The 26,352-nt window shown below is 43.3% G+C and overlaps 1 protein-coding gene across 1 annotated transcript in view; it reads left to right on the top strand.

Annotated features, from left to right (window-relative positions):
• Window positions 1-26,352, top strand: part of cacna1c (calcium channel, voltage-dependent, L type, alpha 1C subunit) — a 186,529-nt gene that overhangs the window by 103,065 nt on the left and 57,112 nt on the right. The window contains exons 4-11 of the mRNA XM_047575051.1: window positions 9,572-9,711; window positions 15,207-15,346; window positions 16,319-16,471; window positions 17,489-17,518; window positions 18,160-18,359; window positions 20,100-20,203; window positions 24,979-25,066; window positions 25,437-25,521. Coding sequence (XP_047431007.1) covers window positions 9,572-9,711; window positions 15,207-15,346; window positions 16,319-16,471; window positions 17,489-17,518; window positions 18,160-18,359; window positions 20,100-20,203; window positions 24,979-25,066; window positions 25,437-25,521 — 940 coding nt within the window. The remainder of the gene's footprint in view (window positions 1-9,571; window positions 9,712-15,206; window positions 15,347-16,318; window positions 16,472-17,488; window positions 17,519-18,159; window positions 18,360-20,099; window positions 20,204-24,978; window positions 25,067-25,436; window positions 25,522-26,352) is intronic.

Raw genomic sequence — 26,352 nt, 5'->3', positions numbered from 1 at the left:
GCTTTTCCAGCACTCTGCGGGGAGATAGAGTGGTGTGTTTGGCTCTGATAGGAGCAATCCAACATGGGCAGAGTGCAAGAGAGACAGGCGTGCAGGGAGGGAGGGAGGGAGGGAGGGAGGGAGAAAGGACTTATTTTGTCAGCTTGGAGAAACCTGTTCTCTACAAGGAAGACACAGATGTAATTCTGTTTCACAAGTGGAGAATCAATATTTCCTGATGATTCTAGTGCAAATCGGTGCCGCTGTAATTTCTTACGGTTTACAGTTGGTGTCAGATATCGGACTTGACAGAGACTGGCCTTGGCAATACCTTCGAAGTGTCCTCCTGTCTACAGGTCAGATCCTCACCAGCACGGGGCCAGATCTGTCTCTGCACAAGCTTGGCAGCAACACCACCGCTAACTACTTTTAGAGATGTGTTATAACAATAGTGTGTAGTTATTAACCTAATTAGAAAAGGAAATAAGGAAATAACCAGGTATGCTGACGGGAGGCTGTAGAAGGAGGGGAAGTAGTCTTCAGGGTAGGTCTCAAACTGCCTTTGTGTCGGCATCTCCACATCTGAATGTCACCTGACCATTGTTTATATCTCCTCACAGGAAGTGACATTCGCTTGCTCAAGGTAGATCAGTCAAACCCAGTCTAATGCCCCCGTCAGCATGAGACACAAACCCACCCAACACAAAGACCATAACATTTGAAATGGGAAAGAAATCACTTCTTAAGGGAAGACTGGCCCGAGCTGACCGAGCTATCTCTTTAAAGATCCACAAGGCATAACATTATGACCACCTTCCTAATGAACAGTTGTGACCTCATCAGAGAACTTGTGTGGGCCTTCTGAGGGTGTCCTGTGGTGTCTTTTGTTAGTGGGGGCCTTTGGGTCCTAGGGTTTGTGGATCAATCTTATTCCAGTGCAACTCACAGATACTTTAACACGTTGGGATCTAGAGACTTTCGGAGGCCAGGTCAACACCTTGTGCTGTTCTTCATGTTTTTTTTACTTGTTCCTGAAGTGTTTTTGTGTGTATGTGTGTGGGTGCCGGTGTCAGACTGCATCCTGCTGGGGATGGATACAGTTTTTCTGTAATTTAGTTCACTGACCAAAAATGGGGTTGTCAAAATGAAAAAGAAATACGTGTCGGTACAACACAATACGATTCAGTATCACTACAAACAACAGCTAGCTGAATAAAAGTACAGTTCAATCAATAGCTCTTATAACAAATCCTGGATACTGTAACCTTTGTGAACCTGAGCATTTGTTATGCAAATGCATACGGTTATGCAAAACGGTTTTACTTCTGCTTCAGTTGTTACAGGTGCAATGATTGACTCACGTGTAGTTTACCTTCAGAATTGGCGCGCGTCAGGTTGCGTTTCAGCCCGAGGAGATGAATCCACTTCTCTTTTAAACATTCTGTCCGTCATTCATTATTCAAAACATACCTCGGCTCGATTGAACTGCTTCTCCCATGGTCGTTGGCCGTCCTGCATCATATATGAGGAGACCATATGTCAGCACAGCGGGGCTCAGGCTCCTGCACAGGTGCGGGCACGTACACACCCGCGCGATGTTTGATCTCAGTGGGTTATGGCCTACACAAATCAAATTCAGCCCTCGTATACATAACCCACATTGTCACTTGTTAAGCAAAGATCTCGTGCTATAGATTATACTAACACTAATATTTTCCCTGCTAATGATTCCTCCTCTCGTTAGATGTACGACAGGGAATCCTGGGAACACTCTAATTGAATCTGAAGACCGCCGCTCAGTGACACCAGCACTGCTTTTATTTCAGTGATCTCTCTGTCGTTTCATCCCATTCTTTCTGCGTCTTCCTGTTACGCAGACAGGATAATTGATCGGGGCCACAGGCTGAGACACGGCCAGACTGGATGAGAAAAACAAGTGGACGAAAAGGAGGGGAAAAAAAGGGACAGAGAGCGAGGGGAGATATGGACAGATAAGAACCGTAATGAAGCATTAGAAGAGACGAGGGCAGCTTTCTTCATTTCTATCCTTCCTTTCTATGTACAGGAAATTCTTGAGAGCAATAAAGCGGAGACAAAACTGCGTGTAAATAAATAATCTCAGGTACAAGCAATTATTTCCTCTGGAAATAATTGCTTGTTTACACATGAGAGCCTATGCAAACCTTTATCATGTTGTCTCAGGCATTAATCATGTACTGTAAATAGAACCGTGGACTCATGAGATTACTGTAGAGAGGGTTAGCTAGGGTTAAACTCGGCGCGGTGGCTCCGGTTGTCGCCGCGTTTGCCCCGCCGGACTCCACTTAACTCCCATTTAAAGCGAAAGGAGGTCCATGAGGGTTAACTCTGCAGTTTGTGACACTTCTCATTGACTAAATTTATTGGCGGTTGGATGAAATTAGGAGAAAGTGGCTGCATTTGTTGCCCACTATCCAATAATGAAGTTTCAGTTTACCTGCCGCTGCTGCAGTGCTCTTATTCCTACTCCTTCTCAGCAAACAGGAGCGACATTATCACATTTCAGGTCCGACCATAATGCAAAGATCCGTAATCAACCGACGGGTAACGATGCTATCTTTTAATTTGCTCACGCTATACGCTCCCGTCGCTCCACAGCACCTTTCCGTCTCCCCGTCTCCCTTATAAGTCATAACGGCACGATCGGCCCGAGAGGCATATTAGATGACTCACGCGCATAAAAACACACACTCACGCTCCGTACCATGAGTCATGCAGTGACTTACAGAGTATAGTAATCTATCTTGTCCCGTCAGTTTAGCGAGCAGCCACTCTGATCTTGATGCACTGCGGTGATCTGTGTGTTTGCGTGTCACTTCGCTTTGTCTTCATTTGCGCATTTGCATGTGCGGGTGTGAGGAACTGAGAAACGTGTGTGTCTGTGTGTGTGTGTGTGCAGAGACGGATTCTGAATTCAGCACCGGCTCGGTTTGTGTGTGTGTGTGTGTGTGTGTGTGCATCCGTCTCCCTGCGAGGTGAGGTAGGACGAGTCGTGATAAGTCAGGCACAACACACACGGCTGAATGCAGAGTTAGCTTGAAAGGAGGGATGAGTGAAAACAGTGGAAGGAAGGTGTATTTCGTCACCCTTTTATCTCGGCTATTTAATTTTTCCTCTTCTCTCTTTCCCTCCCTGCTTCTCCTCTCTCAAGGGTACCAGTTACCTCCCTTCAAGACATCAGCTGGCACACACACACACACAAACACACACACACACAGCTGTCTATACTAGATGATTTATGTTCCTGTGTTTTTTTTTATTTTTTTATTATTTTTAGACCAATTACACCGTTTCTCCCCTGTCTATAGCCTTCTTACTCTCTATTTCCTTCTATTTTGCTAACGCTGTCTCCCGTTTCCCCACACTCGAGTCCGTATTTGCAGACGATCTCAGATGTTTGTTTTGCCGTCTACCTTTCGGTCCCACGTGCAGGTCAGCTTGACTTTAACTCGGCTTCGTTTCCTCTGTGGAAGTAATTTACTCGGTTGTTAGGGCCTAGGATAGACTGGCGGTGACGCGCCCTGGGAATTTCCTCAGCCCTTCTCCCGAGCGCATGCTGGGACGAGATCTGGACCTCGGAGCGGAAGAAGCCGCAGGAAGAAAGCGAATGACTGACTTGTTCGTTTTTGAGAAAAGCGGCTTGACGGTAGACCTGGTAGCATCCAGAGACATTCCAGTTGGTGTTTATTGACGGATTAAGTTTCTCTTCCTGAGTGGAAGTAGAAAAGATTGATGGGAAGTAACATGATATTTTATAGTATCAGACGAAGCAAACTGATGTGTGTTTGCTTGTGAGTGTAGCACCAATGAGGCATAACATTATGACCACCTTTCTAATATTGTGTAGGTCACAGCTGTGCCTCCAAACAGTTGTGACTCATAAGAGAATGGACCTTGAGTGTCATTGCTATGACCTATTTCAAAGGTTAATCAAAGTAAAACTAAATTAATTGTAAAAGTTGCCCTTGAAAAGAAAACCAACATGTGTCTTCCATTTGTACCAACATGAGAGGAAATAATGTGTAGGGTATTTGTCAGAAAGAAAAAGTGGATCATTCTTCATCACATTAGACTCGTGATGGTCGATAATCGGCAACTACAGACAGATTGTGTGTCAAGTTTCTTGTTGCATGCACGCAAATAGATCTTTCTTTCTTTCTTTCTTCGCCGTTCTTCCTCTGGTAGTGGAATTGTCAGTTGCCTGGAAACTGGAGTTATTGTCTTTCAATAAATTTTGATATTTGGAGCGCTTGAGGAAAGAAAAGATGAGCCAAATAAAGAAAAGGAATTGGTTTAATAAGCCGGTGTCCGCAATAAAGCGGAAACATTTGAAAACAAACTCGTCATTTCCCACCATTTGCGGTCGCTCTGCATCCCGTCGGCTCTTTAAGGTGATCTAGGTTCTTTTCAGGGGTCGGAGGTCACTGATGAGCAATCTTTCTGTCTCGCACACATATGCGCGGACACAATTGCGGTTTTGTAATTAAAGAGCCAGAGGACTATAGATTTGAGATTGTGCTTTTGTACATGCTAGTGTGTTGGTAGCATGTTTCCTGTGTGTTCAGATCTGAAGCCTCTCAGCAGAGTAAACTAAAGTTTTAACTGTAAATATAACTAAAGGTAGTAAGGACAGTTAATCCCATTTACTGCCATTTTGGCCTCAGTAGCGAGCTGCACTGTTAGCTTCTCTTCTGTTGATATTGCAGGGATTTCACCTGGGGTCTGAATAGGCTCTCGGTGTGTGTACAGTGTGTCGAGAAGAGTTGTGTATCGCCACTGATTTCCCGAATCAATTTGATTCAACTTCGATTCCGTTCAATTAAATATAAAAAGGTTTTCACAAAACTAATGCGGCCATATGTTTTGTGAAATGCAAATTGGGTTTTCAGTATTTCTCCTCAAGGTTACACATCTGGCATGTGCCTTTGATTTGGCCAACACTTCTCTGTTGTCGTACTTTTGAGATCCAAAACGCTGCCACACATTAGCTTTAAGGCCAGATGGTGTCACAGGACGAGTCGGGCGAAACCACTAATGCAAGGATTTTATGAATCAATATCGAAGCTTTTAAATAAATGAGTAGTTTTAACTCTTCACACCACAGAAGGATTCACCACTTACCCAGATTTCATGAAACCATAAGATTTTAACTTCTTGGTATAATTTAAAGGGACATATAGTTTCACCCGATATGTCATAATCTCCTTTGTTCCTGAGTTTTCCTGTTTTGTTTACACGTTATTTGAGCTCAGAGACCACTGAGGAAATGACTTTTCCCTTTCCTACTCACAGAACAGAGCAGCTGACAAATACGATTGACAGTATATCAGGCTTTACAACTCGAGGTGCTATCAGAGCGCAGCACAGCTCTGAGAGCCTTTCTCAGCACAGCCTCAATGGTCGGCTTTGTCGAGAGAAGAGTGTTTTCCTATGAATAGGTCCTTACAGTGCGAGGAAAAGTGCAGCTTTTTTTCCATTAGGCCCGTTAGCTGTGGTGAAATGTCTACTTGACCAGAAAATCGTTGAGAATCTTTTAAGTGCTGTCAGATGTGATTACAATTAGTCCTTTTTAAATAGATAATTTAGAGGAAAAAAAAACAAAATGTAACCTCCATCGAACTCATTATAATTGAAAGAGCTTTTTTAGCCGTTTCGCGATGTCACGAAAGCTGCTAAACCTGCCGTCGCCTGTTATGTTTCGACTTTGGATTAGCATATTAATTTGGGGGGAATAAAGACAGAAGTAAAAATGAATGAAAAATGAACCGTTGATTAATCTAAGCTTGACACAAAGCGTACAATTGCCATTACCTGTTTCACCTGCAAAGTCCAGATTGATTCGACGGCACTTGTGACGTGTTGAAGTCTAGCTGGTGCCCTAGATATTATAAAACAGCCTGTGCACAGTGACACTGGGACTAAGTTGAATGCAGTCAACTGGTGGTAAGGGCCGTGGATCACTCTAGGACGCACAAAACCACACAAAACCACACGAAACCACACGTATGCAAGAGCCCGTCTGTGTGCGCATATGCACTAAATGACACACAATAGGAAGTCTGAATGCTGACAGAAGAGTAGTAATTAGGACTATGCGCTTTGGATATTCTTGTTACAGTACTGAGCAATGTCATCTGTGTGTGTGTGTGTGTGTGTGTGTGTGTGTGTGAGTGTTTGTGTGTGTGTGAGGGAGAGAGTGAAGAAAAGTAAGAGAGAAAGTCAGCTGCTGCCACTGCTGCTGCTGCAGCCCCCAGTTTCCATGGCAACGTTGAAACCCATCTTGGTCTCTATGGTAACTTCTGGTTGGGCTCCCACAGAGAGAGCCCGAGAGAGAGAGAGACAGAGAGAGAGAGAGAGAGAGAGAGAGAGAGACGAGGGGACGGAAGAGAGGGGAGGTGAAGACGCGAGAAGTGAGGGATGAGAGAAAGAAATAGAAAGAGACAGACTTTACCAGTTTGTAAGACGTAACTTTACTCGTGTCTAAAGAGTTGTCAGTGAATTTCACAGGTGCGTTAAGTTAACAGCCGCACTTGAGGCTTAAGCTTTCGAAGAAGTAGATGTTGGTTCAAACATATTCCATTCGTTAAGACTGTTTCTCTGTTTTGTTTCTCAGTTTCTGTTTCTCACGTCTGGTTTTGAACCGCGGCGAAGCAGCAACTTTCTCAATCAAAACGCTCTCTTCCCCCATGAACTCCCGCTGCTCCGTGTTTTCGCGGTTGAGTAGTTTTAGTCGGCTCAAGGTGTTTTTCTTTTTTCACCCCTCTCCGCCCCCTCTTCCCTCTTGTTCTTCTTGATGTATTGAAAACCGCATGAAAGCCACTCGCTCACAGGCTACGGCGCGTCTGCGGGATCTTTCAAAAGCAGCTTAATGGCTAATCCTGTCTCGCAGCGCACACACACACACACACACACACACACACACATACAAACACAGAAGGTCATCGCAAATGGAAACGTTGTCCGGCGTATGGTAGAATGTCGATACTGTAATCTGATTGGCCTGGTTGATGGATAGGTAGTTTGGTTGACCTATCACAGTTAACTGAATTATTGCTCCCACATACTCACCTTTCGGTCATCCTGTCTTCCTCCTTTTCTCCCTCCCCTCTCTCGTCTTCCCTCTCTCGTTTCTTTCCGCCCGCTAACCGAATTAGCCGTGCCCCTTATGGATATATTGCCCTTTATGGGTGAATAGGAGAGGAAAGGAGGAAGAGATAGCGGGTGTTTGTCGAGCTGTTGCTACCAGATGTTTTTCTTTGTTTCGCTCTTCTTTGCGGCGCACTGTTGGCCTGTCACCGGCAGACACACAGCTCGGTTTGTGTGTGTGTGTGTGTGTGTGTTTGAGAGAGTGATGGAGAGGTTTTTGTGTGTTTGACAGGGAGGAGTGTGTGTGTGTGTGTGTGTGTGTGTGTGTGCATTTGTAAGATTAATTACTTCTTCATAGACTACTGACTCTGGTGGTGGTGGTGGAGAATCTGCTTCACAAATATTAATAACACGAATATTAAAAACCTGATATTCATTCACACCGATACAGATACAGACACGTGAATATCTGTATCTTTAAGTTCAGCTCTTAAAAGAGCACTTGGACGGACTTGAATTGAAACGACGTTAGAAAGACACAAAGTGGAAGCAAAACAGGTTTAAAAGACGGCTTTCTGAGCAGGTCCGCCTAAAAAAAAACAACAACTTTCCTTTCAACTTGCCCGTCTTTCAAACTGTGCAAATCCTCCGAATTATAATTCACGCCATTCCCTCCACTTTAAAGTGTTTGAATAAGAACACTTCTAAGTGTGGGAAAACACTTCTAGATCACATCATTAAGAACAAAAAAAAAAAAAAGAGAATAAAATAAAGCATGACCTGTTTATCAATCGTGATACATCTTTGATGCGGTTCTTTTTAGCGCCCTGAAAAATCAAACTCGAACACGTCCAACACGGCTTAAAAGTTTACACTGCAAATAAAACACCAGTTAAGCGACGAGTGGCCCATTGTCCCATTGTGTGGCCTAGTGGTGAGATGTGTAGTCTCTCTGAGAGACCCTGAGATTATTTGTTCAGCTGAATCCGCTTTAGACTCACATCGGGCTGCAAACGGATAATTTGATAAGATGCTACTTCTCTAAATGCAGAAATGACTACTTTTATTTTAAGGCAACATTTTTGACTTAAAAACTCATGAACATAACATCAGAAACACCAAATAACACAAAGTTCAAAATAAAATAAAAGTGCAATTGCACCATCACTTGTGTCAAAAAACAAAAAGTACGGAAAATAATGCAATAAGAGCAATAAGGCGATAATGAGGAATTGATAGGGAAAGTAGACATAGAAAATAACAAAGGGGAGTGAGTTAAGTGCTTTTCAAATACATATTAATGTAACAAAACCAGACTTGGAGGCAGATATTCTAGTTTATAGAATACTTCGTCATTATAGCACATTGAATAAGGCCTCAGTGACACATTTTCCACAAGCTGTTTCAGTGAACTTGGACCCATTCACAGGCCGTTTCCCTCCAGCTCCAGGTTCATCTCTTTGTGATTCCCAGGGTTGAGGCTAGAGCCTGGAGAGACCTGGCTGGCCTTCTGTCCAGAACCTCTGGCCCTCTGTGTGTATGCGTCCATGGGAAAACAAGTGGGAACAAGAGGAGGAGCGGGGCCCGGGATGGATGGACGGACTGATAGATGTAGATAAATACGCTTTTATTAAGAATAATACGTACCTCAGAGGGGGGACGAGAGACAGAAGAGTATTTTTGTTTGCTCCTCCCCCAAAAAAAGAGTCAAAATTTAGTCGTCTCTCGATCTAAATGTAGTTGGATTTGACAGATGATTAGGTGGATGATAAACTCTCTGCTTCTTCACGATGGTCACAAAGTTATACAATCCCGCTTTGTATTGAGGCCACTTCAGGACGTTTCCCAGGACCTCCTTAGGCGGGGGGTCGTCGCTATGACAACAATCTCTGAGGAACTCTGTAGTAGAAATGCTGTGTGTTACTGTGTGTGTGTGTGCGTGCGTACGCGGGCCTGCATATGGGGATTCATGCACACACGCCCGAATTCCTCTCCTCAGACAGTAGCCTCTCAGGACAGGAAGTGAGTCGCTCTGATTAAATAATCAAAATGCTTTGATTGTGTACACGATTACAAGTTAGACAAATACATGTTCACGCATAAATAATCGAATACACACAACGCGCGCGCACACACAAACCTGAATCCACTGAACTCAGTGGATTAAGGAGCCAGTGCCAGGGGTGCTCACTGAACGACTGAATGTGTATACACCAATCAGCCACAACATTATGACCACTGAGAGGAGAAGTAATTAAAATTGAGCATCTTGTGATGATATAATGTTCTGCTGGAAAACTTTTGGGCCTGACATTTGTGTGGATGTTACTTAGACATTAGTCTATTGCAAACTTTAACGTGCCGTTTTATAATCATCTCTTCTATCCGCTTTGTTTTTTTTGTTTTTTTTTATCTGCTGCTGCTCAAATAACAAATAAATGGAGCTGTCATGTCTGTGTCTCCGCAGGAGCGCGTGGAGTATCTGTTCCTCATCATTTTCACGGTGGAAGCGTTCCTGAAGGTAATAGCCTACGGCCTGCTCTTCCACCCCAACGCCTACCTGAGGAACGGCTGGAATCTGCTCGACTTCATCATCGTGGTCGTGGGGTGAGTCAACAGAAGCGTGTTTTTATTGTGCTGCCTCGACTGGGTCCGCGAAGTTTAAGAGAGGAACCGACAGGCACATAAAGCGCTCCTCAAGATGCTTTTAAACATCAGCGCGCCCTCGGCAAATTAATAATTAATAATAATGGTACCTTTGTGTAATTGCTGTCAACAAATTAAAAGTGCATCCAAGACAAACGGCCGCTTGTCTCTAATACCTCTAGTGCTGCTCATGCTCTTTACTCTACAGGCAGAACAGCTATGACAGTTTCTCCTGTATCACTTCTGAGTGAACAGAAATACAATTCTTTCTGTTCTTTTGCACCATTCATTCACACAGCAGGTTGTCAGAGCTGCTGCTTTTTTAACCCCTAGTCCCCCATATATTTGATTCTGGCATGATTTGAACGTGCCACCTTCAGATGTGGAGTCAGGCGAGCCACAGAGTCAGTTGTGTGCGTACTTGGCGAGTATAGGAAACCCCTTGAGTTAGGACACTGCTTGTGGTGGCGATGAGAGCAGTCATGTGAATGGGGAAGCTGGAAATAGGGAGTGGACTAGCAGTGATGTTCGTTACCACAGAGTAAAATTCAGTCTGGAATCGGCGACACTGATCTTATACCGATACACCCTGATGTGTTTGGTAAACCTAAAAAAAAGTAGTGTATTTCAAATCATAGAATACAAGACATCGGTGTAATTTATTTATTTATTGAACTCAGAAGTCTATTGAGGTAGGGGCCTCTTTTACTATATAACACAACAACAGAAAAAAACGAACGCAGTCATACAAAATACGGAAAAAAAATAAATAAGAACACCATTAAAATTATTCTTTAACTCTTAAGAACTACTATAAAATGCTAAACTTGCATCTTAATTCTGACACTGCGCTCTCCTCTTCTGTCCATCTCGTCATAAACACCTCGTATCCTGTGTTGTGGTTTAACCTGAGTTTGAGTTTCATAAGGTTTGTTGTGTTGCCACAGCTCAATAGTTCAGTTACTTTCCACTGTGTTCCTACATTACCTGGAATGACTGAAGTATCCAAAGTATAGATATTTTGAGTTGAGAATCGATATCAGAGCATAAAGACCTGGTATCGGAAGTATTGATATTTCAGTATCGCACATCATTAGAGAAATGTGATGAGAGAAATAGATGAGAATGGGTGAGCATATCGCGTGAGTCTACAAAAAGATCTGACTGTTGTAGAAGAAGTTTTTTTCTCGTTTGTTTCTTGCCTGTTGGTGCACAGTGTCACCCGTTGTTTAGAAGCGTGAGACATGGTATTGTTTCTCCACAAGAATAGAGCTGGCATCTTAGTACACACGGGGTTAGTGAGGTGTTGTCATAAACCTAGCTGTCTTTAGTTCCCAGCGAGTCTGTGTCCAATCCGCAGTAAACTTTGGCCTACAGTGTATTGGTGAAGCTTAAACTGATTAGCTTGTGAAATGCTGATGGCAAAGCTCTGCTCTGTTTTCCTTTATCTGCAACTCAGCAACATAGCCCATCTGCTAAACCCTCTTTGCCTGTATTATGTATGTGTGCATGTGTGTGTGTGAATGCGTGCCCTGCCTGCCAGCTGTGCTTTTGCGCACACTGTTGTGCAGGGATAATGGCGCTATAGCCATCGGACCTGACAGTTATATTAATGCCATAAAAACGGTCTAATTGTCCGTGTGTGTTGTGCGTGTGTTTGTGTTTGCAATAGAAAGAGACAGCAAGAAAGCGACCCTCAGCCCCGAAGCGAGGTTCTGTGAATGCACCAACACACAGGCACACACACTCACTCAGTGAGTCTTGTTCATTGGCAGTCAAGTGTTCACTCACATTAGCCATCACTAACTGAACACGGTTGGCTTCCACCCACAAACACACACATACACACACACACACACCACCGGCTGACAGCGTGGTGCCAGTGCCCCTGGCATAAACACAACCTTTACCACTCTTATGCTGTTATCTACCCTCTCTGTCTGTCTCTCACTGTTTTTGTCTCCATTTGAATTGTGGCTTTTAGTGGGATGCGGCATAATTTAATGTGCAATAATACCGTATTGATCCCGGTAAATAAATTGTCTTTTCCATGCACCCCTGCCAAAATTAGTTCAGAAGGTCAGATACAAGCTGCAGAGCTGGAGCTGGCAGCGTCTTGCTCGCAGACACTTCAGGGGAGGTTGCGCGGAGTGTTTTGTGAGAATGAACCTGGAGGCCTCCCCAGACTTCGCAAAAATTTTTTGAAACAATCCTCAAGATATAAACAGTGTGTCAGTTTGACCAGAATAAGAAAAGAATGTGCAAACATATTCTTCTGAAGAGACAGAATTGTCCTTTTCCCTTTTTCACAGTGACTGTTCTCATCAGAAAAATGGCAGCGTTGGTCGTTTATTGTTTCCTGCAAGTGGTGCATTGCTGTTGTGTAACCCGTTCACTACCAGCACTCGTGATAAGAGTTATTAAAACTGACATAATCAATGATAACAGTCTGTTCCCTAACCTTGCTTGAATAGCTTTAATTGCCCGATCCTAAAGAGAGAGTAAACAGATTAGAAAAACAACATGAGATGTTTCTGTGTTTGTACTGCAGTTTGAACTTGTAATTGATAATAAGCTGAAAGCTGATACAATAAAACAAAAAAAAATAATGAATCGACAAAGTTGTGGAAGAGAATACGCATGCACTCCTTCCATTTCACACGAAGATCCGGGGGAAAATCGTAGCCGTGATAGCACTGTGTCTCCATGTGTGCATGAATGAGCGCCTGTCTTTGCGCCTGTGTGTGCCAGCCTGTCCGCGCCTCTGTGTGTGTCGCACGTGTGTAGATGAGAAGCGACAAGAGTTCGCTCCCTCTGGAATATTCACCATATGGGTTGAAAGAGCTTGTACCTGGTGCTGAGCAGCCTCAGAGACACATGCATCCTCACACACATGCACGCAGATGTTGCAGCCAGCCTGTACCTAAGAGGTTATTAGTGAAGGCTCGATGACTTAACAGAGTGCATGCACAGAATTGTGTGTGTGTGTGTGTGTGTGTGTGTGTGCAATATGGATATAGACTCCTTTGTCTCTGGGTTTACGCAGCCCTCCATCTTCATTAAATGTTATCTTATTTTCCTGTCCCTGCTCGCACTGTTGTCATTCCTTCTCAATTCTCTTTCTCCACACAGGATTTCAATTTGACATTTTTTTTCTACATACACTTTTATTGTTGATGTTAATAAAACCATAATGAAGAGAACGAGGTGTTCTAACAAAGACCATACCTGATTGATGTAAATGGGTTTATTGGTAGACAGGTTGTGATGGAGGGATGAGACAGGTTGAGGGGTGGGACGAAAAGGGGTCAAAGGGGTTGAGGGAATGGGATGAAAAGGCTCCAAAGGAGTTGAAGGGATAGGATGAAAAGGGGCCAGAGGAATTGAGGGGATGTGATGAAAAAATGGTTGAGGGGATTGGATGAAATTGGATCAAAGGGGTTGAGGGGATGGGATGGGATGAAAAGGGTCGAAGGGGTTGAGGGGATGGGATGAAAAGGGGTCAAATGAATTGAGGAGATGGGATGAAAAGGTGTCAAAGGAATTGAGGGGCTGGGATGAAAATGGGTCAAAGGGGTTGAGAGGATGGGATGAAAAGGGATTGGGAGGATGGGATAAAAGGGGGTCAAATGAATTGAGGAGATGGATGAAAAGGGGTCAAAGGAATTGAGGGGCTGGGATGAAAATGGGTCAAAGGGGTTGAGAGGATGGGATTAAAAGGGGTTGAAGGGATGAGTAGACTGATAATGGTACAGGAACTACCAGACTCACACATCTCAGGAATCGTTAGATCCGTGTCCCCTGGTTCTTGTGAGGATGAGGTGAGGTGTTGATTTTCTAGTTCAGTTGAAATAAGTTGAAATAAGCATTCGATAAATTAATTTGTAATAAATATATTAAGTTTAGAAGTTCATAAACTTTTTCACAAGTGTTGTGGCCGCTATGATACCTCGCGACTTCTCTCCTCTTTATGAATGTGCACACATCAGGGCACTTAAGCACCGTGGATGTAAACAAAGCCCCAAAGAGGCGCTACATACAAAGGCTCTAATTATCGTTTAACACCCCACCGGGAAAAAAAAAACGTGCCGGGTGAAAGGCTGGTGATGCAAAATTGTGAATCCTTGATGTGCTCTTCATACTCTGTTTCAAAGGCTTTCCACCGGGAGAGAAAGAGAGAGTGAGAGTTAATCAAATTGAGAGGGAGGTAGTGCTAAAAAGAGAGCCTGAGCGAGAGAGAGAGGCCGATATGTTTTGAGAGGCCTTTTCAAGTGGCCATTTCATCTGTGCTAATTGATAATTCTCCATGACTAACGCGCCACTGACTGGCCTTTGAGCCGCGCTAGCTGGAAAATGGTATTGTATGGTGATTTCTAAAGGATCGCAGAGAAAGCGCGAGGAACGGGGAGGGTGATAAGCTCAGCTGGACGTACATAAATTCGAGCTCGCGAGCCACTTGAACCGAAGAGATGTCTGTAAATAATTTTCATAGCCGATAATAACGAACAAAAGGCGACAGGATAAAACACTGAGCTGTTTATTGACCATCATATTTTTTTTTTATTAATGTGCATTTCTCCGTAATTTGTACACAAGACAACGCTTTCCACTGCTGTTATTACATTAGTGGCTTGTGACACCTTAATACTTAATGTTTGACCCTATTAAGTGATGCTTTGTTCGTTTGGAGAGTTCCAGCCCTGAGGATGTATGAAAATGAGGCACGAAGACACTTTATATTTTTATTCAATGAAGCTAAGCGTTTTGGTCATTTTAATCAGTTAAACCAAGTTGAATATTCTTATTAAAATAGATGCCTTGGTATAATTTTATAGAGGATAAAAGCAAGCAAATATATTTAACCTTTTGTATTTTTCCACCGACTTACAAGAAATGCCGTGTGACGTCACGTGACACTACATATATTTATTCCGACTGTGTTGACAGCTCACACTTAAAAACACGTTTTGGGGAAAGTTCCCCTTCACTACAACCACGCGCGGTCTCCTGTTGAGCAGACTGTCAAATCATTACGGCCGATGTCTCACATTTCCTTATCTGTGAACGACAGAGGGAACAGATGAAACACTTTCTATTGTCGTGTTGGAGTGTCGGCTAATTAGGCTGTTTATTTTCTACTGTTGAGATTTTCCTCACGAAGACGTCTCACCGTTCCCTCAGCTAAACCAGAATCGGCTCAAACGAGGCTGGCGGCCACATTTGCACTGTTTTATAGATTGGGCAAACTGCAATGGAGATGGTTCAGTTTAGTATCGACGGGAAGAGATGGAAAATAACAAGGCCAGCTGTGGATCTTCGTCTCTTTTTATATTTTATCCCTGTATGTCTGGATCTTTTTTTTTTTTTATTGTTTTCGCTCAAATATTGTAGTCGGCGGAGATGGGATGTCAACGTGACGATCATGGTTATTGAAGTCATTACTTTCTCTCTTACAGGTTATTCAGTGCGATCTTGGAGCAGGCCACGAAGGTGGAGGGGGGCACTCCTATTGGAGGGAAGGCGGCGGGCTTCGACGTGAAGGCTCTGAGAGCGTTCAGAGTACTCAGACCCCTAAGACTGGTCTCTGGAGTACCGAGTAAGTACTGAGAGCTGTGGAAGGAAAGAAAGAAACAAAGAAAGAAAGAAAGGCTGTTCTGGGGATCAGGTGCGAATGAGTATTTGGTGTAGTGGAGGAAAAATGAACCACCGATTGGGGCTGATATTGGAGCTTGGTGCCACACGTACATGCTCAGCGTGCGCGTGTAAAAAGTATGAGTGCTGCAGCGCAGTGTTTGGTCTGAATCCTCTCCAGGAACATGATTGGACTGTGTATTAAATTGGTTCATGGCAGCTGATCAGTAGCATGCTTGCTAGCTCATTAGCACATGGACCGCTTCCAGCACCATTGTTGCATGTGCGCCGCACAATGTATTATTTATGAAAATAATAATGTGTAAATGAACAAATTAATGAACCGGTTTGGCCGAGATCAGATGGTCTAGACGCCATAACCGTATGAATTTTTCAAAGGGAGGAACAAAAGCATTGGGTTATGTACAGCACAAGAATCAGTTAAAGTATTCCTCAGACATCAGTGCCTCCTATAGTGAAGCTGGAGCTGGAAGATACGTTTACGTCTCTGACCACATGTGGTATTAATGGGAGTATTGTTATAAGGTGTAATAGTGTGCAAAATTCACAGTTCGTAGCCTCTGCAGTTGTGCATAAATCAAAGTCTCTGGTTGCAAACATTTCATTTTGGAAAAAATGATGAATCTGTCCCAAGAAACAACAAGAATATGCTGTTCCCCATAAAGTTGGATTCAAATATTTTATACCTCTTCTCATGTGACAATGTGATAAATAGGAATAAAAAGAGGAATGTGTCTGAAAACAAAACTAATCCAACTTTATGTGCTTCTATACCCTTCTATACCCCTGCACTAGGAAGATAGCTTTATATATTGTATGCTTCATATCTATGAAAGCATTCAGATTGCTTCGTATTATCTATCATGTTTTGTATGTGTGATTGAGAAATTCCTTACCTTGTGTGTTCGTGCTGCAGGTTTACAGGTGGTGTTGAACTCCATAATCAAAGCCATGGTTCCTCTGCTCCACATCGCCCTGCTGGTCCTCTTCGTCATCATCATCTACGCAATCATCGGCCTGGAACTCTTCATGGGCAAGATGCACAAGACCTGCGTTCACAACCAAACAGGTACGCGGAGAGAGATACGGCCCAGTGCAAAAATAAATGTGCATGCTCCAACGCATATTCTGCTCGGATTCATTTTTGCATTCACCTTTGTTTGACGGCATGCTATACAGACACGCACTTGCTATGCAGACGAATACCGCGCCACACAACGAACCGCTATATTTTTAAGTCGGACTAAATCAGTCATCCGCAGCGCCACTTCATCCATCAGCAAACAAGGCAAAAGGAGAACATAGCACATGCACATTAGTGATCACCTCCATTAATTATTCAAACCGTCATTTATGTTTCAGAGTATGAACAATTTGAGCAATAATTGAAACAACAGCCGCCGTGAATGATTGAAACACTTTTCCGTTAAAGGGGCCCCGTGTATAAATGGACTTGAGTGTTATTATGGTGATGTTATAGGTCCCACAGGAGGAATTAGCTTTGCACAGGGTAAGTGCTGGTGGAATACTCACTGTTATCCTATACATCACCCTGGAGAGCTTGTTTTCTATAATTAGTAGACCACTTTTTCACATTGATTTTTTTTTTATGGCTGCTCCGTTTGGGGTCAGTTCAGTTTCTCCTTTTAACCTTTCCTTCATAGCAAGTCTCTTTCTTTCAGATGTGTTTTTACATGTCAATGTATGACCTGAGTAGCAAGGTGGGAGAGTTGATGTCATATTGCTCCCTGTAGTAAATGTCCAAATGTTCGCCGACTTACAGTTCGAGCACTTTCAGTGCATGAATGGGCACAAATCCCTCTTGATGGGATTGTCTGTGTAAAAAAAAAAAAAAAAAAAAAGTACAAACGTTTGTCCTTGAAAGCTTAAAGAGAGATGTCATATGCAGCTCCCGGGGAAGGTAAGAAGGATCCAGGCTCCAAGTTAAAAAAAATCATGTTGGGTAAAAGATTGTGTTTTAAGCAAAGTTTAGATCAGTTCACTGCTGGGTCGACTGATATTAGTAGTCATGGTGTATGGTTTGAAATTTGATAGGGGTTTAATCTCTTCGTTTTCTTCTCCTTAGCAACTATGACTCATGAACATGAATATCTTTGTAAGTATCGTTTAGTTCATAAACAAATAAAAAATTATGTAAAAAAATATGTAAAAAAAAACAACTTTACATTGAACAATATAAGGGATTAAATGGAAGGATGTTCAAATGTTCAGAACATCATACTTACTAACTTGTGTTATGATGTGCCGTACATCTATCTACATCCATCAAGAATTGTACTTTCTTTATTCATGAACCTAGATGTATGTGCTCAAGAAATTACTGTCAAATAAAGAAATGTAATGTCATGTATTGGCGATTATAAATACTTAATATTACTTTCTTACATCAGTAATGCCCCAATACATCCCATAATGCATCACAGTTTCTCATGTTCAGTGGTAGACGTGAGCTCTAACTCAAAAACACCATCACAAAACCACTCTGTGTTTGTATCCTGTTCTTTGAGTTTGAAGTCTCTACCAGAAAGCACACATCTGATTGGCTGAGTCACGTCACATGACACGATTTACAAAACACACTTAAAATGCTAGAATCCCGATCCAGGCCCGGATAGGGCCGTAGTTTACCCCCCTCAAATATAAAGCTATAAAAGTGTTTTGCTTCCACTTTGTAACTTTTTCACTGTCGGTCGAAGACTGTAAAGAAAGCGTGTCCCTGCTGCCCCTTTGTCACAGGCACCAAAGCGGAGGAAAAGCCGGCGCCCTGCGCACCCGACGGGGCTTACGGCCGGCACTGCACGCAGAACGGAACTCAGTGCAAAGTGGGATGGGAGGGCCCGAACGAAGGCATCACCAACTTTGACAACTTCGCCTTTGCCATGTTAACGGTGTTCCAGTGCATAACCATGGAGGGCTGGACGGACGTGCTGTACTGGGTGAGCCGGGCACCACAACCCCCGCTTTTGTTTTGCGTGCGCACGTGTGCGAGTGGTTGCGTGACGCCACTGTAACATCAGTGCCGCATGAGTACCTTTGAAAAAAGATATATATATAGAGCAATAACACAAACTTAATAACAAGCTTTACCTAGAACTGCTCTTCTGTAGTTGATTGGAGGCTGATTTTACTCATGTGGTACAGATGTGTACTGTTTTCTTATGATTTTCAAAAGATCACCTTGTCTGAATTTATCCACTTATTATCATTATATTCTGGTCACAGAGTTGAGCATTTATTTCAGTCATTACGTATTCGTTCAATATTTATATCACATACACTGTATAATATATTAAGTACTCGAGTTTCCAGTTCATCTCACTGAAAAAATAATCATATAGATAAGATAAACCAGACTTCCAGACGCATCAAGCTGCTCAGAAAGGGTAAAAATCTACTTTTCTTTATGGTTCACCCACATGAACAGTGTTTTTAAGATTCAGAAAATAAAACTTAAAGCGTCTCAAAGTGTTTTATAGATGTATGAATAGATGCTCAGCTTTGTGGCCTGACCGTGGTGATAATGCTGTGCTGAGACACAGACAGACAGTCATGAGTCGAAGGGAATTGAATGGAATAAATTTCAATCAAACTCGGACAAGGCAGACAAGGTTGTCTTTTGATGCCCGGTGTGGGATCTAACATATTAACGTGTGAGTGTGTGAGTGTGTACACATGGAGCAGATAGCTTACTAGCTCTACAACCCTTCTTCTACTTCTCTGATTATTATAACCTCCTGTCCTGGACCTACTGTATTTCTTAGCGTCCATTGCTGTATGCATAGCACCGAGCATTTAACAACATCAGGGCCGCATGATTCATTAAGTTTGGAAAATGCTTTTTCATCGTCTTCATTGTGACTCATTTTCAGGACGATAGATAAACATCAAACATCTGCTGCTGTCAGAATGCGCCGTCATTACTTCCCTTTCGGGGTCTCCACCAGTCTCAGTGTTACATAACAGCTCCCTTTTATTTATCTTTGTCAAAAAATAAAGATGTTAACGCTCATAATTTGTGCTGTAATCACATCCGGGAACTGCATCACGCTGCCTGCGTCATTTCCCATTTTCATCAACCCCGCTAATGATCGGCCCCCCGCTCAAATCGACCCTTAATATAACATCCGCACGAGCGTGTGACATATTTCCCTGCAAATGAATGCCCAGAAACCAATCATCTTTATTGATTTCGCCATAACCGTAGAGTGTCTAAATGTGTTCCTCTGAAGGCCCATTTGCCTTTCCTGGAAAAGATTTCCCATTCTGCATGAAAGCCAATGTTTGCCATAGGAAGCAGCTAAGTGTTGTTTAGTGTTTTAGTTTTTATGGATTGTCGAGGACCTGCTGCTCTCCGACGGGCAGATGAAAAGGCGGTCGTTCTCGCTGAGCCTTGTCTATGTGCTGCTCTTTTTAACGTGCACTGCTCTTTTCTTGTTTCCTGCCTGTCATCTTCTCTCTCTAACCCACTTTCTGTCCTTGACCTCTGCTGCCCCCTCTCATTTTCGATCTTCTCAAACCTTTCTCTTCCACGTTTCCTTCTTTCCTACCCTATTGTCCATATTCCACCTCCTCCAACTTTCCTCCCTACACTTTACCCCCTGTTAATTCCTTCCTTCCTTCCTTCCTTCCTTCCTTCCTTCCTTCCTTCCTTCCTTCCTCCCTCTTCTCTCTCTCAGATGCAGGATGCTATGGGCTATGAGCTGCCGTGGGTCTATTTTGTCTCTCTCGTGATCTTCGGCTCTTTTTTCGTTCTCAACCTCGTTCTGGGTGTGTTGAGCGGGTAAGCGCTTACTCTGTTGTCATGTGTGTACATGTGTGCGCGACTTGTGCTGTACTAACCATCTCAAATGTGATGTACGACCACGCAACAAGACTCTCTTTAACCAAGTGGAAAGTGCGTGCATGGAAACATCCGCGCACAATAAAAAAAAAAAAACACTAGCGCTCAAGATTTAATATCATCGCTATTGTCCTGAATATAAATTAGTGTTTATTGAATGGCGAGTACACAATGAAGTGTACGTTATCAGGCATTTGTGTGCAGAGGGGAGACGCAGGCAAGTGGCACACAGAAGGAATTAGATTTAAATAAGCACCGTGTTGTGACAGCTGTCTCGCTTCACCAGTCCAGTGGTAAAAATTAGAGCTAGACGAACGTCTACAGTCAAAAGAAAGATGAACTGAACTAAATCTTGTGCTCTTTCTCATTCCTCTTCCATTCAATTAAGCTACAAGCCAGAGAGAAACATGCATGCACTCATAGCTGTAGCCTCATAGCCTCATCTCTTATATTTATGTCAGATAGGTTTGTGACAGGCCGGCAGGTGGCACACGCACAAATCAGGCCTTATCGGTTCTGCTCTTTGTTCCAACGTTCTTCATATAAAGATCAGAATCACACACGTGTGTTTTTAATTTGGTATTTCTCATTTAGGCGCTCATTTTTTCTCATTGCTGTTTCAGAAAATGCCTCTGCCAAGTCACACTGTTTCAGTACAAGCGCCTCCTCCTGCTCTGCGGGGACACGCCGGGGTATAAATAATTCACCCCTCAGGTCAGGCATAGAGGTGGAACGCTAAAAAAAAAAAAAAAAAACTCGCACAACAGGGAAAACACAATAAGCACAAAAAAAAAAGTTCTTCTGAGGACGGAGTGGAGTCTGGAGGAAACGTGGCATTAAAGATGGAAATTATGGAATGAAAGGCTGCAGTCAGAGGGGAACAGGATATTTTAAAAGTGTCCATGAAAAGATTCGAGTTTCTAGGTCTTGCGGTTATAAATCAGTCAGTTATAATAGTTAAACGTTTAAAATTAATAACTTTTAAATTAAATCTGCCATGAAATGCGCATGAATTGGATTTCAATAAAGATTAAGCCACTCATTTTTTTAAAAATAATTTTTAAATGCCAGTTTTGGGCCACAATTATGGGAGTCTTGTTGCACGGTCTCTTTAAGCATCTAACTAAAATGTTGTCTCTCCACAGTGACTCTGCCTCAAACGAGGTGAAATTCGTAGAAGTAAAACCACAGTGTTTTTAAACTTCTCTTCATTCCAGCTTCTGCGCCCAAACAATAAACTCACAGAGGAGTTGTTTTGCATCTTGCGGACCTTTTACAGCCTCCTCCCTAATTATCGCTGTTGTAAAAGCTCATTATATGTCATCTAAATCGACCAGTACATCTCTTACTCATTTTTTTTTCAAATCCACATTAAATACGGCCACCCAGAGCACTTTGCCGTGCGGCTCGCTAAGTGACTCTGACAAATGCACCATAATCCCAGCAGGGAAACTGCGGAAGTAAATGGTTCCATCTGTTGGGAACTTTCACCGAGGATCTAACTCCTTCCGTTGCTCCCTTCTTCCCTCCCCTTTTTTTCCTACCGTCCTTCCTCACTTCCATCCTCTCAATCAACCCTCTCTTCATCTACTCCTCCTCTATTTGACCCCATCCATCCCTATCCATCCTTCCCATCTCCCCTTGGTCTCCTCCATTCCTCCATCTCCTAGGTCAATGATGCAGTAGGTTACAGGTGGCCGTGGTTGTATTTTGTCACCTTAATCATCATCGGATCCTTCTTTGTGCTAAACTTGGTTCTGGGGGTGTTGAGCGGGTAAGGGCAGGGTCAAAGGTCATTGGGAACTGACTTCTCTTTCTTGCCTTCATGCTGTTTGTCTTGGAGAACTTTGCTCATGGGGAACCTCTAGCTCTTCTTCCTATTCCTGGCTGGCGCTGTGTTTTTATGGGCATGCACGAGAAGTGTTTCTCTGTGGTTAGGTCTTGGAACAACTGAGCATTTTAGGTTTTCTCTTCGTACCTGGAGTTTTTAGCTACAAGGCGACACTGCTGCTTGGCTACTGTTACAAAACAGTGTCATCTTCATCTAAAAACAAACACTTTACCCTAGTGCAGTTTCAGAAACCCAGCAGACAAATAAAAAGCTGTGTTTGTAGACAGACTACCGTAAAGGCTGGGACTCACCGAGCCAACGGTCAGCCGTATTCTCAGCACCAGGCTGCTGGTGAGCATCCGTGGCCCTGGTTGTCAGATGTGCTCCTCTGATCTTGGCTTTGCAGCAGTCGATGAGAGAAATATCTCCATACGGGAGAAGAAAAGTGGAATTGGCGCAAGTAAACAAAACAAGACCAAGTCCAAAGGGCACATAGAAGGCTCTTTTCATTATACGTCTTTATTTAATCGGATCATTCAAACGCAAAAATATTTTCCCCAAAGACGTGATCTAATCAACATGACTGAGGAGAGGTCAGCTCTGCACGATGGTTCGTACTTTTCTCCCAGCCTCCCAGCTAAAAGCCAGGTTCTCTGAGGCGTTATTTTTTTTTCTCACAGGCTCAGATCTGTAGGTTTTGCGGTGTGTTCAGGTGCAACCTCTTGTCCCAGATACAGGCGACTTGCATTTTCATTGCCACAGTTCTTTAACGTCGGTTTTGGTTTTGGTCCGTGCTGTATGAGCTTCAACAAATCCTTGACTAAAGTTAGCAAATGTACCCAGATTAAACAATGCTACTTGTTCTGATCTTCAGGCTTGGTGGAGTCAAACGTCTCACCCTTGACAGAGCCGAATCTGACTAGAAACCCCTTGTGCTCTGACAGCGGCATTGTGGGAAACATAATAGAAGCCTATCTGGTCCAAACAGCTTGGGGGGGGGTTCGGCTGTCTGACTCTTTGTCTGACTTCTGACTAATGATGCTGTCAGCAAACTACACAGCCTGACCTTTTACCAACTGGTTCCTCCGTGGCGTGTGTGGGTCTCAGATTGGCATAATAACTAATGGCTGAACAGGAAGAAGGAGGATGTAGAGACATAAACATAGGGTGTGACTGTTTGTCTCGATTTGATGTAATATGTAAGTAGAAAGAATAGAGACGGAGGGGCGTTCGGAGAGATTGAACGGCGCAAGAAAATGCGACGTGAAGTAATTTGGGGCGGCGTGAAGCCTCGGAGCTTTGCGCTCAAACACACCTACAGTATATAAACACACCGGGACACAGATCAATGGGATTGGGTCTCCTGATAACGTTCTGACAAGATAGACAATAGCAGTTTGTCCTAATGCTCATTGATCTGCGTTGCGCGTTTGAGCGAGCAGTCTGCAGGTTCCATCATTCCTCTAAATTTCACACCGAAACTCTCCGACGCTTAAATTATTTTCCAGGCCGATAGACTTACAAAAGAATCGATAAAAAAATGGCACGTGCCGGTCAATAGTTTCATTATGTTCCCCGTTCCGCAGGGAACAGCAAAGCATTGACATTCCACACAACATCCATCGTGCGTCGTCATAGATATTCACATAAAACTTAAACCCAAGTCTTGAAACTCTTATTCTGCAGCTTCAGAAAGTTCCACTTGAACTTGAACGTTCAAAGGATGACAAGGTGCCAAACAGCTCACTACCCTCATTTCAAATGTGAACTGGTACGCTCTCCAAGCCTCCCCGACTTCTGTCAGCTCTCACTCCAATGAATTGTCTTTCTTCAAACTGTATTCTGCTTCTAACCTGCCTTCGACCTTCCCCAAGAGCAGCGTTTAATCAAACGTTCCTTAATTCTTCCCTCCATCCTGACAACCTGGAAGTAATTTCCCCGGGTTTCATCATCATATTTCCACCTTATACACTCACTGGGTTTTAGTTGTCTTAAATCATCTTTATTTATGTCCCCTTTTGTCCGCAATCCCAAACCCTTTAAATAGTGAAAATTATACTCATTAAAATAAAGGAACATAAATCAGATCGCCCCACAGTAATTGGTTATACGGGAAGTAGAATTTAAATGGAGTTTTCATGTTAATGACCATAACGAAAGTTTTTTTTTTTTCTATGATGAATTGTTAACGTCTGAAAAAATAGCTAGAGCTTTTAGTACATTTTCAATCTGCTTATTGTAAAGGTCTTTGGGTAGCGAGGGAAGGAATGAGGCGGCCAACAAAAGGTGAGGAGCCCGGCGATGCAGGACGACCTCAGTGCAGAGCTACTTCTCCTTCAATTTGACAAGAGATGAGATAGAACAGCTGGTGAGGGTGCCTTCTTTGTGCCTCCCTCTGGGCTTGTACCGAGCACCTTGCAAGTGGGAGGAAACCCGGGTTAGCTTCAGAGCACGCTGCAGGATCTCCAACTCCCTGCAGGCCTGGGAACACCTGGGGCCCTGCTGCTCTAGGACAGCAGCGGCGCTGATAAATTAAATTACTAGAAGTTGGACGAAACCAGGCTGGCTTTGAGTTGTGTCTGCATGGTGAACAAGGCATGAAACACGTGAGGTATTAAGTCTAATATTTCAGCGAACTGCATCTGCACACTAACACCCTTTCTCCTTGGCAAAAACTTTTTTTTCCTCCTTAGCAGGTTCTCCCTCCTTCTTTTGCTGAAGTGTAAAGTTCTGTGCAATTGCAATATTGTCAAGTTATATCTGGCAAAACTGTCAGTCTAGATTTTCAGATTCTTTTTTCCCCTTTCTCTTTTGTCCTCCGCCCTGTCGTTCCTTCCTTCTCTCTCGACTCCGGATGCCCGCCACCTTTGTGTCCTCGTCTCAGAGAGTTTTCCAAGGAGAGAGAGAAGGCCAAGGCACGTGGTGACTTCCAGAAACTCAGAGAAAAGCAGCAACTGGAGGAAGACCTCAAGGTAAGCTGCTGCTGCTGTTGTTGTGTGTGTCTTTGAGGATGCATCTTCATGGACCACTTACTTACGTACTGTTGGGCTTTGCAGACTTAAAATAATACTTTTTACCTTAATATCACCCATTTAACATGATAAACGTTTGCTTTACAGATGGAATAAAGGGAAATTAAAGATGATTACTAGTACATACAGAAGCATTATTCACATTGAAACTTTTTCAAATCAGCTCTTACGTCATCTAAAGAGCGTTCAATATCAAAATAGAACATAGGTTTGCACAGTTTGGTCTTGACGTGCTGATTAGGAGCCTGACTGCCTTCAACTTTGCCAACCAGTCATTATTTTCCCCCTTTTTCTGTGTTTGTGAACGCAGGGCTATTTAGACTGGATCACTCAGGCTGAAGACATTGACCCAGAGAACGAAGAGGAGGGCATGGACGATGACAAACCCAGAAACCGTGAGTACAACGAAGTCCGTGTTTTAACGATAAGAGAAGGCAAAATGAATTTGGCTCGAGGGTGACTGTGTATATGGTATTTGTGTGTATATGTGCGTGTGAGTTGTGACTTCCCGATTAACGGTACTGATGTTGAGTTTTCCAAAGACAGTGAGAAAGGTTTAAAATGATTTTGTCCTATAAAAAGTTGTGCTGTGTGCGTGCATGTGTGTGGGTGTGCAGTGTTTGGTCTTGCGAGTGGTGAGCTCACTGCTGTCTCCTTCACGCGGTAGTAGTGGCACAGTCAGCGAGTGGATACCTGATTCGCTGGCAGAGCGACTGACAGACTGAGGAGATATTAATATTGTCTGCTTGCTTTGGCTGAGAATCCTCCCGAGGTTTAAATCCTGTTTAGATATTACCAGAATGTGTCAGACTGCAACTAATAGCCTCTGGGCGCGCACACACTCTCATTCACACAGGCACACCTATGCGCACCTGTGCAAACTAACAGAATGTGTGCTGCAGGTATACACCCTCAGGAATATGTGTACTTATGTTTGACAGAAATGTACAAACAGAAATTAGCACCTTGTCTGTCTCCAGAGAGTCCACCACACATGGCACCTGTCTCCCCAGAACTGAGCTACCTTTTCTGGGAGGAGAAATTAAAGCATAGGCCTCTTTTAACCTGAGGTCTTATCTTATACGTATATATGCAACTTGAGAGACGGGCAGCGGTTTGTCTTCTTCGCTCAGTAAAAATGTAGAATAAAATAATGAGAACTAAATTTGCAGGGCATGCACGTATTCTTCCTCGTCTCCTACTAAACACTGTGGTTAATACCGAGA

This window comes from Mugil cephalus, chromosome 22 (assembly GCF_022458985.1).
Source record: "Mugil cephalus isolate CIBA_MC_2020 chromosome 22, CIBA_Mcephalus_1.1, whole genome shotgun sequence".
In the NCBI taxonomy this organism is placed as follows: domain Eukaryota; kingdom Metazoa; phylum Chordata; class Actinopteri; order Mugiliformes; family Mugilidae; genus Mugil; species Mugil cephalus.
This window is presented reverse-complemented; position numbering and strand designations above follow the sequence as displayed.